Source organism: Drosophila subobscura, chromosome E, assembly GCF_008121235.1.
Source record: "Drosophila subobscura isolate 14011-0131.10 chromosome E, UCBerk_Dsub_1.0, whole genome shotgun sequence".
NCBI classification, from domain to species: Eukaryota; Metazoa; Arthropoda; class Insecta; order Diptera; family Drosophilidae; genus Drosophila; species Drosophila subobscura.
Genome location: NC_048531.1, coordinates 2,615,315 through 2,633,269, shown reverse-complemented (window position 1 = coordinate 2,633,269; position 17,955 = coordinate 2,615,315). Strand labels below are relative to the sequence as shown.

At 50.2% G+C, this 17,955-nt stretch overlaps 4 protein-coding genes across 8 annotated transcripts; 1 reads left to right on the top strand and 3 right to left on the bottom strand.

Annotated features, from left to right (window-relative positions):
- Nucleotides 1-987: 987 nt before the first annotated feature.
- LOC117890954 lies at nucleotides 988-2,948 on the bottom strand. Its single transcript, XM_034796095.1, has 2 exons — nucleotides 2,338-2,948; nucleotides 988-2,079 (listed from the first exon to the last, which is right to left on the bottom strand). Exons 1-2 carry the CDS (start codon nucleotides 2,816-2,818, stop codon nucleotides 1,238-1,240), a joined length of 1,323 nt encoding a protein of 440 aa, XP_034651986.1. The 5' UTR covers nucleotides 2,819-2,948; the 3' UTR covers nucleotides 988-1,237.
- Nucleotides 2,949-3,671: 723 nt separating this feature from the next.
- LOC117890956 (mesoderm induction early response protein 1) lies at nucleotides 3,672-6,129 on the bottom strand. The gene is made up of 3 exons (XM_034796097.1): nucleotides 5,194-6,129; nucleotides 4,548-5,122; nucleotides 3,672-4,488 (listed from the first exon to the last, which is right to left on the bottom strand). Exons 1-3 carry the CDS (start codon nucleotides 5,957-5,959, stop codon nucleotides 4,066-4,068), a joined length of 1,764 nt encoding a protein of 587 aa, XP_034651988.1. The 5' UTR covers nucleotides 5,960-6,129; the 3' UTR covers nucleotides 3,672-4,065.
- Nucleotides 6,130-6,328: 199 nt separating this feature from the next.
- On the bottom strand, nucleotides 6,329-9,460 carry LOC117890951 (DNA replication licensing factor MCM4). Its single transcript, XM_034796092.1, has 7 exons — nucleotides 9,325-9,460; nucleotides 8,942-9,252; nucleotides 7,955-8,877; nucleotides 7,512-7,883; nucleotides 7,080-7,446; nucleotides 6,557-7,009; nucleotides 6,329-6,499 (listed from the first exon to the last, which is right to left on the bottom strand). Exons 1-7 carry the CDS (start codon nucleotides 9,401-9,403, stop codon nucleotides 6,404-6,406), a joined length of 2,601 nt encoding a protein of 866 aa, XP_034651983.1. The 5' UTR covers nucleotides 9,404-9,460; the 3' UTR covers nucleotides 6,329-6,403.
- Nucleotides 9,461-9,464: 4 nt separating this feature from the next.
- Nucleotides 9,465-17,914, top strand: LOC117890948 (unconventional myosin-Va). 5 transcript variants are annotated; one of them, XM_034796087.1, is made up of 19 exons: nucleotides 9,778-9,976; nucleotides 10,045-10,175; nucleotides 10,694-11,507; nucleotides 11,572-11,810; nucleotides 11,871-12,359; nucleotides 12,447-12,540; nucleotides 12,611-12,837; nucleotides 12,986-13,009; nucleotides 13,293-13,406; nucleotides 13,470-14,356; nucleotides 14,420-14,949; nucleotides 15,011-15,146; nucleotides 15,300-15,397; nucleotides 15,484-15,664; nucleotides 15,734-16,246; nucleotides 16,305-16,436; nucleotides 16,502-17,030; nucleotides 17,086-17,310; nucleotides 17,365-17,914. In XM_034796087.1, exons 2-19 carry the CDS (start codon nucleotides 10,146-10,148, stop codon nucleotides 17,506-17,508), a joined length of 5,406 nt encoding a protein of 1,801 aa, XP_034651978.1. In that variant the 5' UTR covers nucleotides 9,778-9,976; nucleotides 10,045-10,145; the 3' UTR covers nucleotides 17,509-17,914. The 5 variants fall into 5 exon arrangements, with proteins under 5 accessions (XP_034651976.1, XP_034651977.1, XP_034651980.1 ...); XM_034796085.1 differs by lacking the exons at nucleotides 9,778-9,976; nucleotides 10,045-10,175 and adding an exon at nucleotides 9,465-9,551; XM_034796086.1 differs by lacking the exons at nucleotides 9,778-9,976; nucleotides 10,045-10,175; nucleotides 12,986-13,009 and adding an exon at nucleotides 9,465-9,551.
- Nucleotides 17,915-17,955: the final 41 nt, after the last annotated feature.

Below are 17,955 nucleotides of genomic sequence, written 5' to 3'. Positions count from 1 at the left end.
CAAGCCAAGAACTATTTAAGTACACTTTTCCCGAACTTAGTTGTTGTTTCTAGATGCTAGTTGTGGTGACTACTGTGGAAATACCCTCGTGCAGCCGTATACAACGCACATCATGTATAAATGTTTCTTTTCTTATTAAACAATTTGCGCGTCCGTTCTTTTTATTACTTTGGCGTGCTTTTTACTTGAAGTTTCAATCGCTGCGCGTGGTTTTGTTTAGTTTTCCGAATGCTTTTTCTGACCCACTTAGCGTGGCGAGGGACTAGGACTCCTCGAAATCTACAACCTTCACGCTCAAACTGGATGCAAACTCTGTCTCCGGCGCAGCAGTGACGCTGCTGCCCTTCTGGCGTGCTCGTTATTGTTTTCATTATATGCTCTTTTACGGCGGCCATAGCCAAAAAGTTGTCCCGTTTGTGACTTGCTTGTAACACAACGGTACCGCTAAAATATTGTCAATTAAACCATTGAATGAAAAAAGCAAATCGAAATATACTACCGTAGCTATATATGTGTTGTATAAACAAATCCCTAACCTCTTATTTATTCAATATACCAAATCTTATGTTCGATTTAGGGCATCCCAAAGTCGTAGTCGCCGCCGATTGGAGCACTCAAGAGAGCGAGAGAGGAAAGCAAAGCGAGAGAATTCTCTTTACACTAACGGCGCATGTGTGTGGCGGGAAAAGACTGATGAAGACAGATACCAACGGCAGAGGCAGAGGCAAAGGCAGAGGGTAGACCAGACCAGAGAGAAAACCCAAACACCCTTAAGGAACTCGTTTTGCACTGACAAAAATTTGTAGCCTCCTGTTTCCGTAGTGGATTGGCTGCAGCACTATTATAGAATTAAGCCCGATGTTTCAGAGAACTGCGGGCAGCGTACGCAGGTCGCTACCTGCGCAGGTGCGCCCGGACCATCCAGGCCATGCGCGACAGGTAAGACATGAGGCTATCCTCTGACACAAAAATAATGATGCTGGACGATCTATCGCTTTGCTGAACGTTTGTATATTTTCTGTTCGCCTGTAAAAGTACAAATAATACGGGTCTATGAATTTTAGTACATTAAGTGTACATATGGTGTATCTGCGTGAAGGTGTCTTAAATGGAGGGCAGGAGTACTGGTTACATGCTAAGTATGAATGCAGATCCACAGGGTTAGTCAGTCGCGTGCTTATAATACTGTAAGCTAAGCTTAAAATGTACAGAGCCAGGCTAATGAAGAAGACTAGGATTAGCCAAACTCTAACTCTTCGATGAGGACATTTTGGAGCTTCTGGCGCACACGCAGCTTCCGCCGCTCGTCCAGCTTCTGCAGGAAGGGCATCAGGCTGAGAAGAAACATTCGATCGGCATCGTCCTGTAGCTCTGCCAGAGAGGACTCGGTGTTGGTGGCTGCATCCATGCTTATGTACTTAAAGGGTAAATCGGATGTCGGGGACTGGGACTGGGATAGCGACGGTTTGACATCGGGCTCACTTCTCTGGCTATTGATGGAGGTATCATTAGTCTTGCATTTGACATTGGAGCTGGACCGCTCCAGTTCCTCCTCATCGTCGTCCAGCACTTCAATGGTGAACAGACTCGGGTCCGGTGTGTTAACCGCCTCGCTGCGTTTTGTGCGTTCCTCCTCGTTCTCCGAGGCCGCATCCTCGTCAAAGTCGTCGTCATCCTCTTCTTCGGCGGGACTGGGCTCCAGTTTGATTCGCTTTGATTCCGGAGGCTGAGCTGGCAGGCAGTCTCGGTCCTCGAAGAAGGAGCTGATGTCGGAGAAGCTGGGCTGGTGGAGCTCCGAGTCGTAGCTATCGCTCAGTTCACAAATGGGCTCAGTAGCCACGGCGGGTCCGTCATATTTCTCGTCCATTATATTGTTGTTTTCCGTCCAGTGTCCTGGCGGGTGCTTCTTACTGCTGCTGCGTGTCTGCCGCATGATGTTCTCGTGTACGGCGTGCTCCATGAACCGCATGTCATTGTAGAAGCGCCAGGTCGACGGTGTTTCGTTGGACAGATTGTTTCGAATGTACACCTTCCGAAAGTTGTCCCTGAGATGGCCCCACTTGATCCGGCAAATGTCAGCTGTAAGAAAGGTAGGGAGTTGTAGTGATAGTTGAAGGGAATGAAATGGGGGAATAAGGGAACAACAACTATCGTGATTAAACTGAGTTGGCATGTCTATGTGGGCAGCACCAAACATCAAGCCACATTCGTTCATATGTTCATACACATGTGCATTTGTCTGTATATGTATGTATGTATTGCCATGCACGAGGTACATACACTTATTGTTCGCTCTCCATCTCTCTCTCTCTCTCACTCACTCTCTCTCTTTCTCACCTGGTAAGTTCACATCCTGGCCAACCTCAAACCAAATTGGCGTAATGTCGCTGCGCTTTTGGCCACTGACGTTATTTCGCAACCAAAGCATTGGGCGGCGAGAGACTGCCGCAATGAGACGCTTCACCGTCTCTATTGGCAACTTGGCGGTGTTCGTGAAGGCGAAAGAGGAGGAGAACGCGGGCGGCGAGGCCGAAGATGATGACGCATTGTTGTAAGCTGCCTCCATACTGCGACGACGAGTCGAGAAGCGACGCACGCAGCTCAAGCGCAGAAACAGCACTGAAAACTGAAAAATACGGGTACGGTCCAACCAGTTTACGTGCCGTGCCTTTTGGCTCTCAGGCGAGGCACTGGCAATGGCGAAGGCGAGTCCAAAGAAAACCGAGAAGAGAGCGCAGGCAGAACGGGCGCACAGCAACAGGCTTTGCCGCAAACTGGCATCAGCAATATTGTCCGGATGTAAAGCTTCCGCTGGCATGGCAGCTCGCGGCGGCTCGCTGCGCTTTACGGTTGTTAACTTGCGCTGTCGTATACACTGATGTAAGGCCGTAGCGAATCCAATGTGCTCTGCTCCGTCAACTCCCACCCAGCCAAAGCCAATCACCTCCTCAAGCACACAGTGCACACCTCCTCCAGTGCAAATCGATACCAGTGGACACTTGAGAGTCCTGCAACAGGAGACACTATTATTGAGACCAACGGTCCTTTTCGGGCTGTCTTAAATGCTTACAAAACAAAGTGTAGCGTACTTGTTGCGCTTTGTTTATTTTTATCAAAACTGGATTTTACTACGGTCGGCTGGACTGCATGGAAATGGAGATGGAGTGAACGTAAAATATTCACGCTACGGAGCGGAGCGCTGTCGGAAAAAAAGAGAGAATACGCACACACAAGAATGTGCCAGCTTGCTAGTATACCGAGTCGAAAGCCCCATCTTCGGTTTGCTGGCACGATCGGGAGGTATCCCAGGGCCCTGGGACGGCATGTTGTCTGTCTGTTTGTATGTCTGTCCATCCTATCCCAGCTCACTGCCTGTGCATGTGTGTGTGTTTGTGTGTACGTACGTTTTGGGGTTCGGCTCTTCTTTTCATGCTAGCTTCCAGCGAAAATGCAAGTGAAGCAAACATGGCAATTGGCGACTGGGTTTGTTTGTTCTCTGACATTTGATCCTCGAATCATATCTAAAAACGAGCCGAAAGCTCATGTATGCATACATACATACATTTAGATTACATTTATTGACACATTCAACGAAACTTAAGGATTAAGCGAAAATACAAATATTGTATTCGTACATATGTACATATGTAGATATGTATGTACATACATACATATGTACATATTTAATAAGCCATAAGTACTCGGATTTCGCAATCGATTAGGACTCGTAACAAATAGACATTCATATGATTAAAATTACGAAATTCATTAATAGTTATGAGAAATATCGATTTAAGAATCTGGAATAATGTATATTTTTAGATATACATACATACATATGTATGTATTGTATCCTACACGTACATATGTACATACATATATTTTTTAGTGAACGGTAATGGAACCTTTTGCTTACTACTACGCCTTCCCCTACCCTGCCCTGCCTGACCCAGACGAAAGCGCCTGCGCTCAAAGCTAGATGGATGATGTCGGAGTCAGTTCCCTAAGCTAGCTGCCGATTTTCCTTAGACCTTCCTGCCCTCTCTGCTTATGTACATATTTCACTTAGATGGTAACCTGGTTTGCTTCCTCCTCTTTATCTTCTCTGTCTTCCGGGGTCATGGGCGCGGGCGTTGCACGCTTGCTAATTGTCCCGCCAGCACCACCTGCAGGTTGGGGATGGCCACCAGTCATAATGGAGTAGCTCTTCGAGGAGGTCTTTCGCGACGAGCAAGTGGTATCCTTATCCAGTGCGTGCTCCCCATTGCTGTGGCCGTTGCTGCTGTGTGGGGAGCAGCTGCCGTTTCTTTTCCCGTTGCCGTTTCCATTGCCATTGCCGTTTCCGTTTCCACTGCCAGTGCCAGCTTCGTTGAGGAATACATCCATGTGATCGATGGTGTCGTTCAGCGCAAAGCTCTGATCTCGGCGCTCGCTCTTTTTCCACAGGTAATAGAAGTGGACCAGTTCGCGCATGGTTCTTGTGCGCACCTGAAAGACCCCAACCATCCCACTAATTAATCGCTAGGAGACGGTGAGCAGCCCTTTACCTGATTCTGGCGTATCTGATAAAAGTCCTTGCCATACTTGTGTATTCCCTCCTCAAACTTGAGGCATTCCTCCTCGGACCAGCTACTCATGGTGTCGCTCAGGGGCAGCACATTCAACCGCTTGCGCCGCAGTGCCTCATTGAAGTCATAGCCACACTGGACCAGTAAATGCAGGGCCTGTTCGTTGTCCTTTACCACAGCCAGCGTCTCTCCGTCGCTGGCAGCATTTGGCGCTTGCTGAACTCTTGGAGGAGCCAACGGGGCGGGAAGTGCTGAGGGCTGCTCGTCGCTGGCCAGAGCTTCAGCGCCCTCTTCCAGCGGTGGCAAGGCTCGGGTCTCTTGGATCTTTGCCAAATATTCCTCCACTTCCCTCTCAGAGACTTGGCTCGGCTCCCAAATTAAAAGATCCTCATTTTCGTACGGCAATATGTCTCCGTACTGCGAGAGACCCTCGGGAATGTCAGCTTGGTAGTCCGTTCCAACCATGATAATCTTCCTCGCGTCATCTGATTCGTTATCCGAGTCTTCGTCGTCGTCGACCTCCACTTCTTCGAAGAGCGCCTGAAGCGGCGTGACTGAAATGAATACAACACAACAATGAAATCTTCGATCCAGCAATCAGACATTAGCCGAATCCAAAACTTACATCTTTCCAGCTCCTCCAGGGATCCGATAAGTGGGGGACTTTCCCCGAAGGACTCATCAGGATAGAGATCCAGTAAGTGGGAGCGATGCTGTTTCTTGGTGACATCAGGCGATAAAATAGCCTGCGGTTCATCTGTCTCCATGGGACTCTTATTGCGCTGAGAGCTGGGCGACGTGTTCTCTTTTGAGGGGCCAACTCCTGGGTCCTGCGACTGATCAAGGAAATCGTCGACCTTCTCCTGCTGTGCTGCAACGGCGCAGGATGTGGATGCATGGGCTGTTTCTGTGTCTAGCTCCTGGTACTGCCGCTTCGTGGCTCGACGCCGCCTTGAGCCGCCGCTCGAACGCTTCGAGCTGCTGGCAGCCGGCGAGGGCGCCATGCTGTATTTGGCCAGCAGTTCCTCAATGGGCATTTCGCTCTCCTCCCTGAGCGTGGCAATCTCGTCATCTGGATTGAGCGCCTCCAAGTTGGCCAGCGCCTCTTCCTCGTTCAATGTGGCCTCGTCGTCAAAGTCATTCACCATCATGTCTATGGTGGGCTCGAACGTTGTGTCCGCCAGCGAGGATGTCGGCGACATGGGAGCCTGAACGCTGGTACTTGTGTTATCAGAGCTGGTGGCTGGCGATTTGCGCCGTTCCCGCTTTGTGGGCGTTAGTGTAAGCTCGCGGCCCGCCATTGCCAGATCACTGTTCAGCAGGCTCCCGGAGTCCGCCGATGCCTCGGAGGCGCTATGTGACGAATGCTCTGACGACTTTCCACACTCCATTCCAAAGTTGCTTATTTTACCTTTCAGTTGAATTGCCTGCCTCTAGTTTTTTCATATTCACACACCTTAGAATGTTTGAACAAACTTATGTCCCGCTTGTTACACACGATTGAAATGAATGAAGCAGAGAGAACGATAAACTAAACCACCAAAGGAAAAACGCCAAAAAAGAGTTGTATCAGCTGTTGGGCTATTGTGGTCGTCAGACCAATCGATAGCCGCGATAGGTGTATATATATCGAAACCCACACAATTAGTGATGGGAGACACACATCGGCACAATTTGCGCCAAAACATGTTTTTTTTTTCCCAATTCGCATCTGTAAAAACAGGGTACTAAATAGCCGGTATGTTTTTCGAATTATTTTTATTTTACGTTTTAAATGATTTTGAAATGATGCTGGGAATGAATGAGTTTAGTGATTGGCATTAACCGACAAATAATTAACAAATGCGAATTGTATTTTTTCCCATTACAACAATTGCGCCTTCATCCTGCACTTCCTTCAGGGCATCCTCAAACTGTTCGCGTGTGATTAGCTGAAAGGGAATACAATTATTATAGCAAAAGCAACCAACAAGTGGCGTGGCACTTACAATTTGGGAGCCCTCCTTTATCTCCTTGAACAGTTTTTGATAGGGAACGGTAGGAACTTTGCCCTTCTTCTTCAAGTTCTCCTTAATGGCTGCCACTAGATCTGCACGCTTCTTGCGCGCCGCCGTAGAGAGACCAGTGGTCAATATGCCGACATCGATTTTGCCAGACAGAGGATCCGTTGCCGATTGCTTCAGGGCCTCGCGATGCAGTCGCCAGGCCTCCTCGACGTCCAGCAACTCAACCTCATTGCTGAGCCGCACCTTGGCATGGGCTTCCGACAGCCGTATTAGGCTCTCCAGCTGGCGGGGGTAGGCCGAGATCTGTCCACGACCAGCACCAACCTTCCGCATGTCAACGTAGGCTTGGATCAGGCGCTGCTGCGCCTCGTCCGACAAAGTGGGTGACAAATGTTCGCGGGCATAGGCAATGTAATCGCGCAGCACACTCATATCCTGGAGACATGAGACACAAAAGCGTTCAAAGCTGGCACAAAAATACAAAATGAAAAGATAGTTTGCTTACAAACATGGTATCCTCTTCTTCATGCCTGGTCACGTAGTAGAGCGAGACCAAATGGCTGGCCAAACGCTTGTCGAATATCTCGTCCTGTGGGTCCAGCACCAAGAAAATCAAATCGAACCGCGAGAGCAAAGTGTGTGGCAGCTGTACGTTGTCGATGATGTTCTTGCGCTTGTTCCACTGCGACTCGGCGGGATTCGCCGCTGCGAGTATCGAGGTGCGTGCATTCAGCTGACAGATGATTCCTGCCTTGGCAATGCTCAGCGTCTGCTGCTCCATTACCTCGTGCAGAACACTGCGGGTCGAGTCGTTCATTTTGTCGAACTCGTCGATGCAACAGACACCGTTGTCGGCCAGCACCAGAGCGCCCCTGCAACAACATTTATTTACATTTATTTAGCACGCAGCCAGGGGCCAGGTATGAAGAATATTTACGTCTGCAGAACCAGCTGGCGTGTTTCTGGATCCTTGGTCACATAGGCGGTCAAGCCGACGGCAGAAGAACCCCGTCCCGAGGTGTACTGGGAGCGCGGCACTAGATTGTAGACGTACTGAAGCATTTGTGACTTTGATGTGCCCGGATCGCCGCAGAGCAGCAGGTGGATCTCCGACCTAAAGTTCTGGCGTCCCAGGGTCGCGTGTTTCTTCTTGGTGCCACCGAACAGCTGCAGTAGGACTCCCTTCTTGATGTCGTCGTTCTCATAAATGGAGGGGGCGATGGCCCTGGCCAGCCGGTCGTAAATATCCGGTTTCTTGGCCAGCAACTGCAGCAACTCAACGCGCTCTGGAGGGAAAATGTGATCTTTCCTGCAATGGAGAAATAGTTACACAAAAGTGTGTCAGCTTGTGCATTGGGAAGACAAGATCATGCAGCGTACCCTTCCTCCTCCTCGTACAGACGCTTATTGTCCACTTTACGGAAGTGCACAACATCGACGTGGGTCTTGTAGACGCTCTTCACTTGATGGCCACTGCCCCTGAGGGGGGTGGCCCGATAGATGCCCGTAACTGTGACACGATCGCCGGGCTGGACCTTGTCGACGAGATCGTTGTGGGCATAGAGAAGGACATTGTGGGGCGTCTGGCCGGCAGCCATGTCGTCGGGCGATTCCTGCAGCTTGATCAGCTGCTTGTCCGTAAACTCGGACCGATTGTGGATGAGACGAAAGCAGTGATTGGTGTTGCAGTTGGTGCACAACGTTGGCTGCGAAATGCGACCGCGATCCACCTCGACAGTGGTGCTGAAGGAGCAGATGTTGCAGCTGAAGAAGGCTTCCCGCATCTCTGGTATGATGTTCGAGGAGCGGATGACCATGCCGCAAATACTGATCAGTTGATCCATGTCCTCGGGATTAAGGGATCGCATGTTGCGCGTCTTGTCGGCATTGAAGGGGCGCACCTGTATCTGGTGCTCCAGTAGGGCGGCCGGGTACAGTTCGAAGAACATTTCGTTAATGGCCATGTCGAAGCCGGGAATCACCTCCTGCGGATAGCAGATTAGCTGGCGGTACAAGTCCTGATCGAAGGTCTTCAGATGGGCACTGTTCAGATTCAGATACGGCTCCTCCAGTGTGTGAATCTCCTCGAGCTTTTGCAGATACAGCGGCTGATTGACGTCTATGTTCTCTGAGATTTCATCCTGCTCGGCGGTCGGATCGATGAAGCGCATGATGAACGACTTGAACTTCGACTTGCACTGGCTCACAACCACATTGGTGCCCCAGACCACTAGCTGAGGAGCTTGCGAAGACTCCGAAACGGGATCAGTGGTCTCTGAGCCCTTTTCGGGTATTGGTTCCAGCTGCAACGGAAGTAGAGTTTCAGAAGATTCACAGAAATGTCACCTCCTGACATGAGCTACTCACTCCAGAGCCGCCGCCAATGGCCACTTGACGGATTCGCTTGTCTGTCCGGATGTCGGGACGCGCACGTAGTGGAGTGCCGCGAATGCCCGAACGTGGCGTGCGAATGGAGCCCATGGAGCTGGGCGTGCCGTAGTTGAGGGGCGAGCTCAGATCAATCTCACTCATGTTGGCTCCGAGACCACGCGCGGGACTCGTTGCTGGCAGGCTAATATTTCCCGGCGATGTGGGGGGCAGACTGATGTTGTCCGATGGCCTGGCTGCACGGCCAGGACCCATTCGCATTGGCGTCTCCACATCCTGCGAGGCAATTCCTACAATTGGCGGGAGTATGGCATTAATGGAACAGTCGACTTGCTGGCTGGCTGGGCTGCTGCTCTATTTACCTCTGGTTGGTGTGCGAACTCCCGCTCCTTGCTTTGGGGTAGCAGATCCAACACTGGGCGATCGAGCGGGGCTTGACATTTCAGAATAAGTTGCTTTTCCTTTTCTGTTGTTTGAAAACCGAAACTGGAGCTTGTTTTAATATATTTTTTGTGCTATGCCTCGCTGGTTCTTCCAGACTAAAACGCGGGAAAAATTAGCTGTTCTTAGTGCTGGAAATTACATTATGGTAAGTACGTCAGTGCTGGGCAACGTGTGTAAATTCCTGTTCGCGCCACATTTGTGTTCGTCCTATTTAATTAAATAATTAGTTTTTAGTTTAACAAAATAAAATGAATTTAATTAAATAAGTAATATTTAAATGCAGCAAGGAAAATTAGCCGCTTTTGTGAATGTGGTTGAGAGCCGCGAGCCCTTTGGCAACACTGCACCAACAACAACAACAGCAACAGCAACAACACATTGATTGTCAGCCAAGTAGACGGGTGGCAAGTTATATTTGCTTTTCTTATTTATTTTCGTTATCGTTGAATTACCAATGTAGTAAATTTACTACACTAAATTTAAAAATTAAGTTTCGGCTGCAAAATTAAGATACCTAAAAGAAAAGGCGAACCGAAACATGGTCATCTGAGAATCGTGTGCACACAAAGTGTTTGTTTGAAGTGGAAGGGAATCCAATTGGAATCACAAGGAACGTGCATCGTATCAGAAAAATCCAGCGCATTGGCAGCTTCAGCCTGATAAAGCTAACGGGTTTTTATGCACAACGAAGCCAGTGCTGTGGATTTGTGATTAGTGCAGAGGAGAACGTAACGGAACCATGTCGAGCGAGGAGATGCTATATGCAAAGGTATTCCATTCCGCACATTATATTGATGCCCTACAAGTGCATTGTTGGCAAATTGCGGCGGTGTCGTTGTCGGTGTCGGTATCGGTTTAGGACGCCAATAGTGCCAAGAATGGGGGGCTAATAAAAATGCATACATAACGTGAATGTGAATTCTGCTCTGCCAGTGTGTGTGTACGTGTCTGTGTGTTCTCTCGTGTGTTTGCGCCATTTTCGTTTTTCACATTTCTTCATTCTACAAGCGGTGGGTTCTTGCTCTATTAGCCCTTTCCATGACAGGTGATGGGTATTGATGTCACCCAGTCAGTGACTGCACCAAAAAAAAAATATTTGGGAATGAATCACGAGTCTTATCAGTCGAGTCTCTGATAAGCGTCGATAAGTGCACACAAACAGAGCTCTGTGCGTGCTAGCACAGGGGCACAGGTACACAGATGACGCAGCGGACGAAGATGAAGCCAGGAGGAAACCGGTTCAAGACAACCATGCTTAATGACGTTCTCTCCATTCTCTTTATGCAGGGGGCCAAGATCTGGGTGACCCATGCGGAAAAGGTGTGGGAGAGTGCCACCTTGGAGGAGAGCTACCGCAAGGGAGCGGGCTTTCTGAAGATCTGCACTGAATCGGGCAGCCTCAAGGAGTTCAAGCTAAAGCCCGATGGAAGCAACCTGCCCCCGCTGCGCAATCCGGCCATTCTGGTTGGCCAAAATGATCTCACAACCCTCTCGTACCTGCATGAGCCCGGGGTGTTGTACAATCTGCGCGTGCGCTTCTGCGAGCGCCAGATTATCTACACCTACTGCGGCATCATACTGGTGGCCATCAATCCGTACGCGGAGATGCCCCTGTATGGGCCCAGTATAATCCGAGCCTATCGCGGTCAGTCCATGGGGGATCTGGAGCCGCACATATTCGCCCTGGCCGAGGAGGCCTACACTAAGCTGGAGCGGGAGAACTGCAACCTGAGCATCATTGTGAGCGGCGAGTCGGGGGCAGGCAAGACGGTGTCCGCCAAGTACGCCATGCGCTACTTCGCCGCCGTTGGCGGCTCCGAATCCGAGACGCAGGTCGAGCGCAAGGTGCTGGCATCTTCGCCGATCATGGAGGCCTTCGGCAATGCGAAGACCACGCGGAACGACAACAGCTCGCGCTTTGGCAAGTTCACCAAGCTGCTCTTCAAGAACCAGATGGGTGTGATGTACCTGCAGGGCGCCACCGTGCACACCTATCTACTGGAGAAGTCGCGCGTGGTGTACCAGGCGCAGGGGGAGCGCAACTATCACATCTTTTATCAGCTTTGTGCGGCGCGGGCCAAGTACCCTGAACTGTTGCTGGGTAAGTGGAGAGATCTCACTTATGACAGACTTATCTGACTGAGGAGTCAATCCTCCTCCCACAGACCACCAGGACAAGTTTCAGTTCCTGAACATGGGTGGCGCCCCGGACATCGAACGGGTCTCGGATGCCGATCAGTTCAACGAGACGGCCCAGGCCATGACAGTGCTGGGCTTCTCATTCCAGCAGATAGCGGAGATTGTAAAGATACTGGCTGGAATTCTGCATCTGGGCAACATTGAAGTCGCCAAGAAGTACACCGAGGGCAGCGAAGAGGAAGACACTGACTCCTGTGAAATATCCGTAAGCGGATACTAAAACTTAACTTGAGAAACATCTCACTTCTGACATCTTTTTGCGCAGCACAACGACATTCATCTGCAGATAACTGGGGATCTGCTGCGTGTGAAGACGGAGGATCTCCGCCGCTGGCTCGTAATGCGTCAGATAGAGTCGGTCAATGAACATGTGCTGATACCGAACAGCGTTGAGGCCGGGCAGGCGGCGCGCGATGCGTTGGCCAAGCACATATACGCCAAGCTGTTTCAGTATATCGGCGGTGTGCTGAACAAGAGCCTCAACAACGGTAGCAAGCAGTGCAGCTTCATTGGCGTGCTCGATATCTACGGCTTTGAAACGTTTGAGGTGAACTCGTTTGAACAGTTTTGCATAAACTATGCAAACGAGAAGCTCCAGCAGCAGTTCAACCAGCACGTCTTCAAGCTCGAACAGGAGGAGTACCTCAAGGAGGGTATTACCTGGACCATGATCGACTTCTACGACAACCAGCCTTGCATCGATTTGATCGAGTCCCGTCTGGGTGTACTCGATCTTCTCGACGAGGAATGTAGGGTAAGATTTACCCCCACAGGCTATGCATTTATCATACTTAATGGCTTTTAAATTGAAATGTACCATCTATGAATGAATCTCCCTCAGATGCCCAAGGGCTCCGACGAGAGTTGGGCCGGCAAACTCATCGGCAAGTGCAGCAAGTTTCCGCACTTTGAGAAGCCTCGTTTTGGCACCACCAGTGAGTGCTCTCATAATTCCATAATTCCGGAATTCCCAATTCCCAATCACATTCCCATTCCACATTAAAGGCTTCTTCATCAAACACTTTTCGGATACCGTGGAGTATGACGTGAACGGATTCCTGGAGAAGAACCGCGACACTGTCTCCAAGGAGCTCACATCCGTAATGGCCATGTCCAGCATGTCGCTGGTGAAGCAGGTCATGGCTCTGGAGGACATCGACACCCTCGGAGTCGATGCCAACACAACGTCCACATTGGGCGGTCGTGTCGTAATTAGCGCTGGCCGAAAGCAGGTAGGTTTGTGGCCAGCATCAGCTCATGGCTGCTGCCATTTGCGAAGCTTTGTAAACGTCCACAGTGATTATCCCTCTTTGACTATTGCTAATTCGTATTTTCCATACGCTTGTCGTTCACCACCGACATCCCTGGAACGTCCAACAGGAGCTCAATGAGACCCGTCGAAGAGTTAGTGCTACCAAAAGTATTTGTATTTATGTTCTCCCCGCAAATGACTAACCCAAGAAACCCATTTGACTCGCGCATGATTAACTCGGGTTTTTGGCGCTTTTTATTTCGAGTCCCAGCAATGATTTCGAATTTATTGAATTGAATGCACACGGAAGACGATTCCATCGCTTTGAAATCGAAGCCTAAATTCATTTTTAGCCAGCACATCCCTTAGAGGGAGTACTTTTTGTGTGTTTCTCCTTTCAATTCCACCCATATTGATGCAATTTTCTTTTATTAGGTTGTGCCATCCAAGCAACACAGGAAAACTGTTGGCTCACAGTTCCAGGAGAGTCTGGCCTCGCTTATATCAACGCTGCATGCCACCACGCCCCATTACGTGCGCTGCATCAAGGTAAATTCAATTGAAAGTAGTGTCTTAAGACTTGCTAATAACACTCCAATATTTCTGTGTTAGCCCAATGATGAGAAGATTGCCTTCAAGTGGGAGACAGCCAAGATCGTGCAGCAGCTGAGGGCCTGCGGTGTGCTGGAAACGGTCCGCATCTCGGCCGCCGGCTTCCCCTCGCGCTGGCTCTATCCGGACTTCTATATGCGCTACCAACTGTTGGCGCATCGCTCGAAGATAGACAAGAACGACCTGAATCAGTCGTGCCGCAACATTGTGTACAAGTGGATCGAGGACGAGGACAAGAGTCGGTTTGGCAACACGCAGATATTCTTCCGCGCCGGACAGGTTGCCTTCCTCGAGCAGGTGCGTGCCAATCTACGCAAGAAGTACATCACGATTGTGCAGTCGGTGGTGCGGCGTTTCATCTATCGCCGACGCTACCTCAGGCTGCAGATGGTGATCCGCGGCATACAGCGGTATGCACGTGGCTACATGGCCCGCGAGCGCGTCCAGAAGATGCGCGAGGTTCGAGCCGCCCTTATACTCTCGAAATATGCCAAAGGATGGCTGTGCAGGCGTCGCTATCTGCGCCTGCGGCACTCCATCGCTGGGATACAGACCTACGCCCGCGGCATGCTGGCACGCAGAAAGTTTTACGCCCTGCGTGATAACTATCGAGCCGTGCAGATCCAGCGCTTCGTTCGTGGCGTGCTGGCGCGACGCGCCTACCACCACAAGCGGCGCAACATCATCATCTGCCAGGCGGCGGTTCGTCGCTTTTTGGCTCGTCGTAAGTTCAAGCGCATGAAGGCCGAGGCCAAGACCATATCGCATATGGAGAACAAGTACATGGGCCTCGAGAACAAGATCATTTCCATGCAGCAACGCATCGATGAGCTCAATCGCGACAACAGCAATCTGAAACACAAAACCAGCGAGATCAGCGTCCTAAAGTTAGTAACGGTCGGTGGGTGAATCCTCCTGAATTATCCGCATAACACATTTTTCCCTTGCAGAATGAAGCTGGAGATGAAGAAGAACTTGGAGGGGGAGTTCAAGAACGTGAAGGCTGCCTGCATGGACAAGGATATGCTGATTGCGGCCTTAAATAAGCAGCTGGAGGCGGAGCGGGACGAAAAAATGCAACTGCTTGAGGAGAACGGGCACTCGCAGGAGGAGTGGCTCAGCCAGAAGCAGAGCTACTGCCTGGCCAACGAGGAGCTGCGCAAGCAAGTGGACCAAATGATCGAGATGGCCAAGAATGCGGAGGCCACACAGCGCGACCAGAACGTGCGCATGCTGGCCGAGATCGACAACGACGAACTGAACGAGGCCTATCAGCGTGCCATCAAGGACAAGGAGGTGATCGAGAACGAGAACTACCAGCTGAAGGAGGAGCTGAGTCGCTTTCAGCAGAACGGCGTGTACAGCCAGCGCAATCGGTCCGCGAGCAACGCCTCCAGCCAGAACGAGGAGGACGTTGGCTATGCCTCGGCCAAGAACACGCTGGACATCAATCGGAGCTCAGATCTGCACAGCAAGAGCCGTACGTGATGGTCGTACCCCAGATAAAATGGATACAACTGATGGACTCTCATTTCTTGCAGATACCTTTGTGGACTGCACCAGTCTGGTGGTGAAGCTGCGCTCCATCTTGGAGGAGGAGAAGTCGAAGCACAAGGTCCTGCAAGATCAATACATAAAGCTGGCAAGTCGCTACAAGCCCACGGAGGACTCGTTCCGGTAAGTGTGTGAAAGCCATTGAAAGCCATTGAAAGCCTCCTCAAATGACTGCTCAAGAGCGTGATCGATCGATCGATGTTGCCATGTTACAACGACAACTACATTTATGTATTATTGCATGCCACACACTGCTTACCACACCACACACCATAGCGTCTCCGAGTTGGAGGTAGAGAACGAGAAATTGCGCAGCGAGCACGACCAGCTGCGAACGAGCATTAAACATGGTGTTGAGATCAACGAGCTCAATGGTAACAGCCTTCGCATGCCGGCCGCTCCACGCAGCTACCTTACTAATTCGTTTCGTCCCCCTGTGCCCCCCTCTCTGCCATTGCAGCCCAACATGCCGCCCTGCAGGAAGAGGTTCGTAGACGCCGCGACGAGTGCATCCAGCTGAAGGCGGTCCTGCTGCAACAAAACCAGGCACTGCGATCCTTTGAGCCGGAGAGCATGCACCTGCGAGGCAGCGATGTCAATGAACTTCTGGAAGCCTTCCAGTCCCAGAAACTGGTCAATCGGTGAGTCTCCTGGCAGTAGAATCTATCGACAGAACAGCTTTCATTTCCCATTTCCATTTCCATCGACAGACAACTGGAGGACGAGTTGAAGGCCATTACGGAGGAGCACAACAGCAAGCTTGTGGAGATGACACAGGAGATCGAGCGTCTGCACAACGAGCAGGATGAGCTGCAGAAGGTCATTTTCGAGAGCATCGATGCGTCGGAGGACGCCAGTGTGGACACGCTCAAGCAGAACGACCGATACCTACGCCGCGAATTGCAGAAGGCTGTCGCCCAGTTCCTGCTGGTGCAGGAAGAGTTGAAGCTGGCCAACGCCAAGCTCCAGGCCTACCGCCAGAACGGTGGCCAGCTGGAGCACAAGTTGGAGGAGGAGATGAGTCGCAGCAAGGGTAGCGGCCTCAGCAACGACGTGGGGGCAAACGTAACCAAACAAAAGTCTCAAAATCCCCAAGGCCTGATGAAGTTCCACAGCATCGACCTGGACAAGATACTGCAGCGTCTGCTCAGCACCATGACGCCGCGAACAGTGGTTGGACTTTTACCTGGGTTTCCAGCGTATCTCATATTCATGTGCATTCGGTAAGATCCAAAAGTCTGCCTTATTTGATCTATTATAATATCTACTTTTACGATCAAGGTACACTGATCTAACCAATGCCGATGACGATGTGCGCGAGCTGCTAAGCAAATTCGTGATTCAAATCAAGAAAATGCACCGCACTCCGCATCCCATTGAGAACCGTGTCATTTGGCTGGTTAACTCCATCACGTAAGCCACAAAAAACCTTCAATTGCTTTGCTCAAAATAACATACTTCTCTCTCCGTTCCCACAGGCTGCTTAATCTGCTCAAGCAGTACGGAGACGTGGAGGAGTATGTGAAGCTAAATACTGAGAAGCAAAATCAACAGCAGCTAAAGAACTTCAATCTCTTTGAATACCGTCGGGTCATACTTGACCTGATCGTGAATCTGTACCAAGCCTTAATAATGCAGATCCAAGGACTGTTGGATGCCAAAATAGTTCCTGCCATTTTGAAGAACGATGAGATTCAGCGGGGCCGGCAGCCGCACGGGATGCGCGGTCGCACGACTTCAATCGGTGCGGGATCCTCGCCGGAGCACGGTGGAGGGCCAGCCTGGAAGCAGCTGATCGGCCAGCTGGAGCACTTCTACAAGCAATTCCAGCACTTTGGCCTAGACAATTGCTATTCGGAGCAGATATTCCAACAGTTGCTGTACTTTGTGTGTGCAGTGGCCCTCAATTGCCTGATGTTGCGCGGCGACATCTGCATGTGGGAGACGGGCATGGTAATACGCTACAATATCGGCTGCATTGAGGACTGGGTGCACAGCAAGAAAATGGTAAGAGTGGGTAACCTGTATCGAGCATTCCCCAACTAACGCTTTGCTCTTTCAGTCAAACGAAGTGCTGGCTCCGCTGTCGCCGCTCAACCAGGTATCCCAGTTGCTGCAGTCCCGCAAGAGCGAACAAGATGTGCAAACGATCTGCGATCTATGCACGTCGCTGAGTACAGCGCAGGTCCTAAAGGTAATGAAGTCCTACAAGCTGGATGACTATGAGAATGAGATTACCAACGTGTTTCTGGAGAAACTCACCAAGGAGCTGAATGCCCGACAAACGGTAGGAACATTAAGCACTTCTTTGAACATTTCATCAATCATTTATTCCTTACAGCAAAAGAGCAACAGCGATGAGTTCACCATGGACCAGAAATTCATCCAGCCCTTCAAGGTGGCTTTCAGGTACAGTGACATCAAGCTGGAGGACATCGAGCTGCCGTCGCATCTAAATCTGGATGAATTTCTGGAGAAAATATAGGTGTCTCCAGATCTGACTGCTGATTGCCATTTAAACTGACGAAGGAGCCTTTTCTTTTAGTGTATTATAATTAAATTATAGAAATTAACAATGTTCTTAGCCAATGCATTAGTTAATATGAAATGCTTAGAAGATTGCCGAAGCGAACCCCCATTTAGTTCCTGATTAGCTTAAAATGTCCAACACGTGATCCAAGCCCATTCCAATGTGCCCTGGCATCCACCGAAGATTGCAAGGATTAGGTTATTATTATACAAATTGTTTGTAGTGAAAGTGATCGAGAGGTTCGGAACCGATCGAAAAGCAATTGTGAAATGCAATAAGTGCCGGGAGTAAGACTCCCTCCAACCATAAAGAGCAGTCCTTGCTACAGCCTTGTACCTTACAATAAAATATGATATGTGTAGAATACAGCATGAATTTACTCAAGCGATGCCTTAAAGTGTG

Coding starts and splice junctions, on each gene's coding strand:
- LOC117890954 (XM_034796095.1), bottom strand. CDS start 2,818: ATGCCAGCGGAAGCTTTACATCCGGACAATATTGCTGATGCCAGTTTG. Junction 2,080..2,337: donor CCAGGATGTGAACTTACCAG/GTGAGAAAGAGA, acceptor CCTTTCTTACAG/CTGACATTTGCCGGATCAAG.
- LOC117890956 (XM_034796097.1), bottom strand. CDS start 5,959: ATGGAGTGTGGAAAGTCGTCAGAGCATTCGTCACATAGCGCCTCCGAG. Junction 5,123..5,193: donor CCTGGAGGAGCTGGAAAGAT/GTAAGTTTTGGA, acceptor TATTCATTTCAG/TCACGCCGCTTCAGGCGCTC. Junction 4,489..4,547: donor ATCAGATACGCCAGAATCAG/GTAAAGGGCTGC, acceptor GGGGTCTTTCAG/GTGCGCACAAGAACCATGCG.
- LOC117890951 (XM_034796092.1), bottom strand. CDS start 9,403: ATGTCAAGCCCCGCTCGATCGCCCAGTGTTGGATCTGCTACCCCAAAG. Junction 7,884..7,954: donor CTGTACGAGGAGGAGGAAGG/GTACGCTGCATG, acceptor TCTCCATTGCAG/GAAAGATCACATTTTCCCTC. Junction 7,447..7,511: donor CGCCAGCTGGTTCTGCAGAC/GTAAATATTCTT, acceptor ATGTTGTTGCAG/GGGCGCTCTGGTGCTGGCCG.
- LOC117890948 (XM_034796085.1), top strand. CDS start 9,480: ATGCCTCGCTGGTTCTTCCAGACTAAAACGCGGGAAAAATTAGCTGTT. Junction 11,811..11,870: donor CTGACTCCTGTGAAATATCC/GTAAGCGGATAC, acceptor CTTTTTGCGCAG/CACAACGACATTCATCTGCA. Junction 13,010..13,292: donor TCAATGAGACCCGTCGAAGA/GTTAGTGCTACC, acceptor TTCTTTTATTAG/GTTGTGCCATCCAAGCAACA.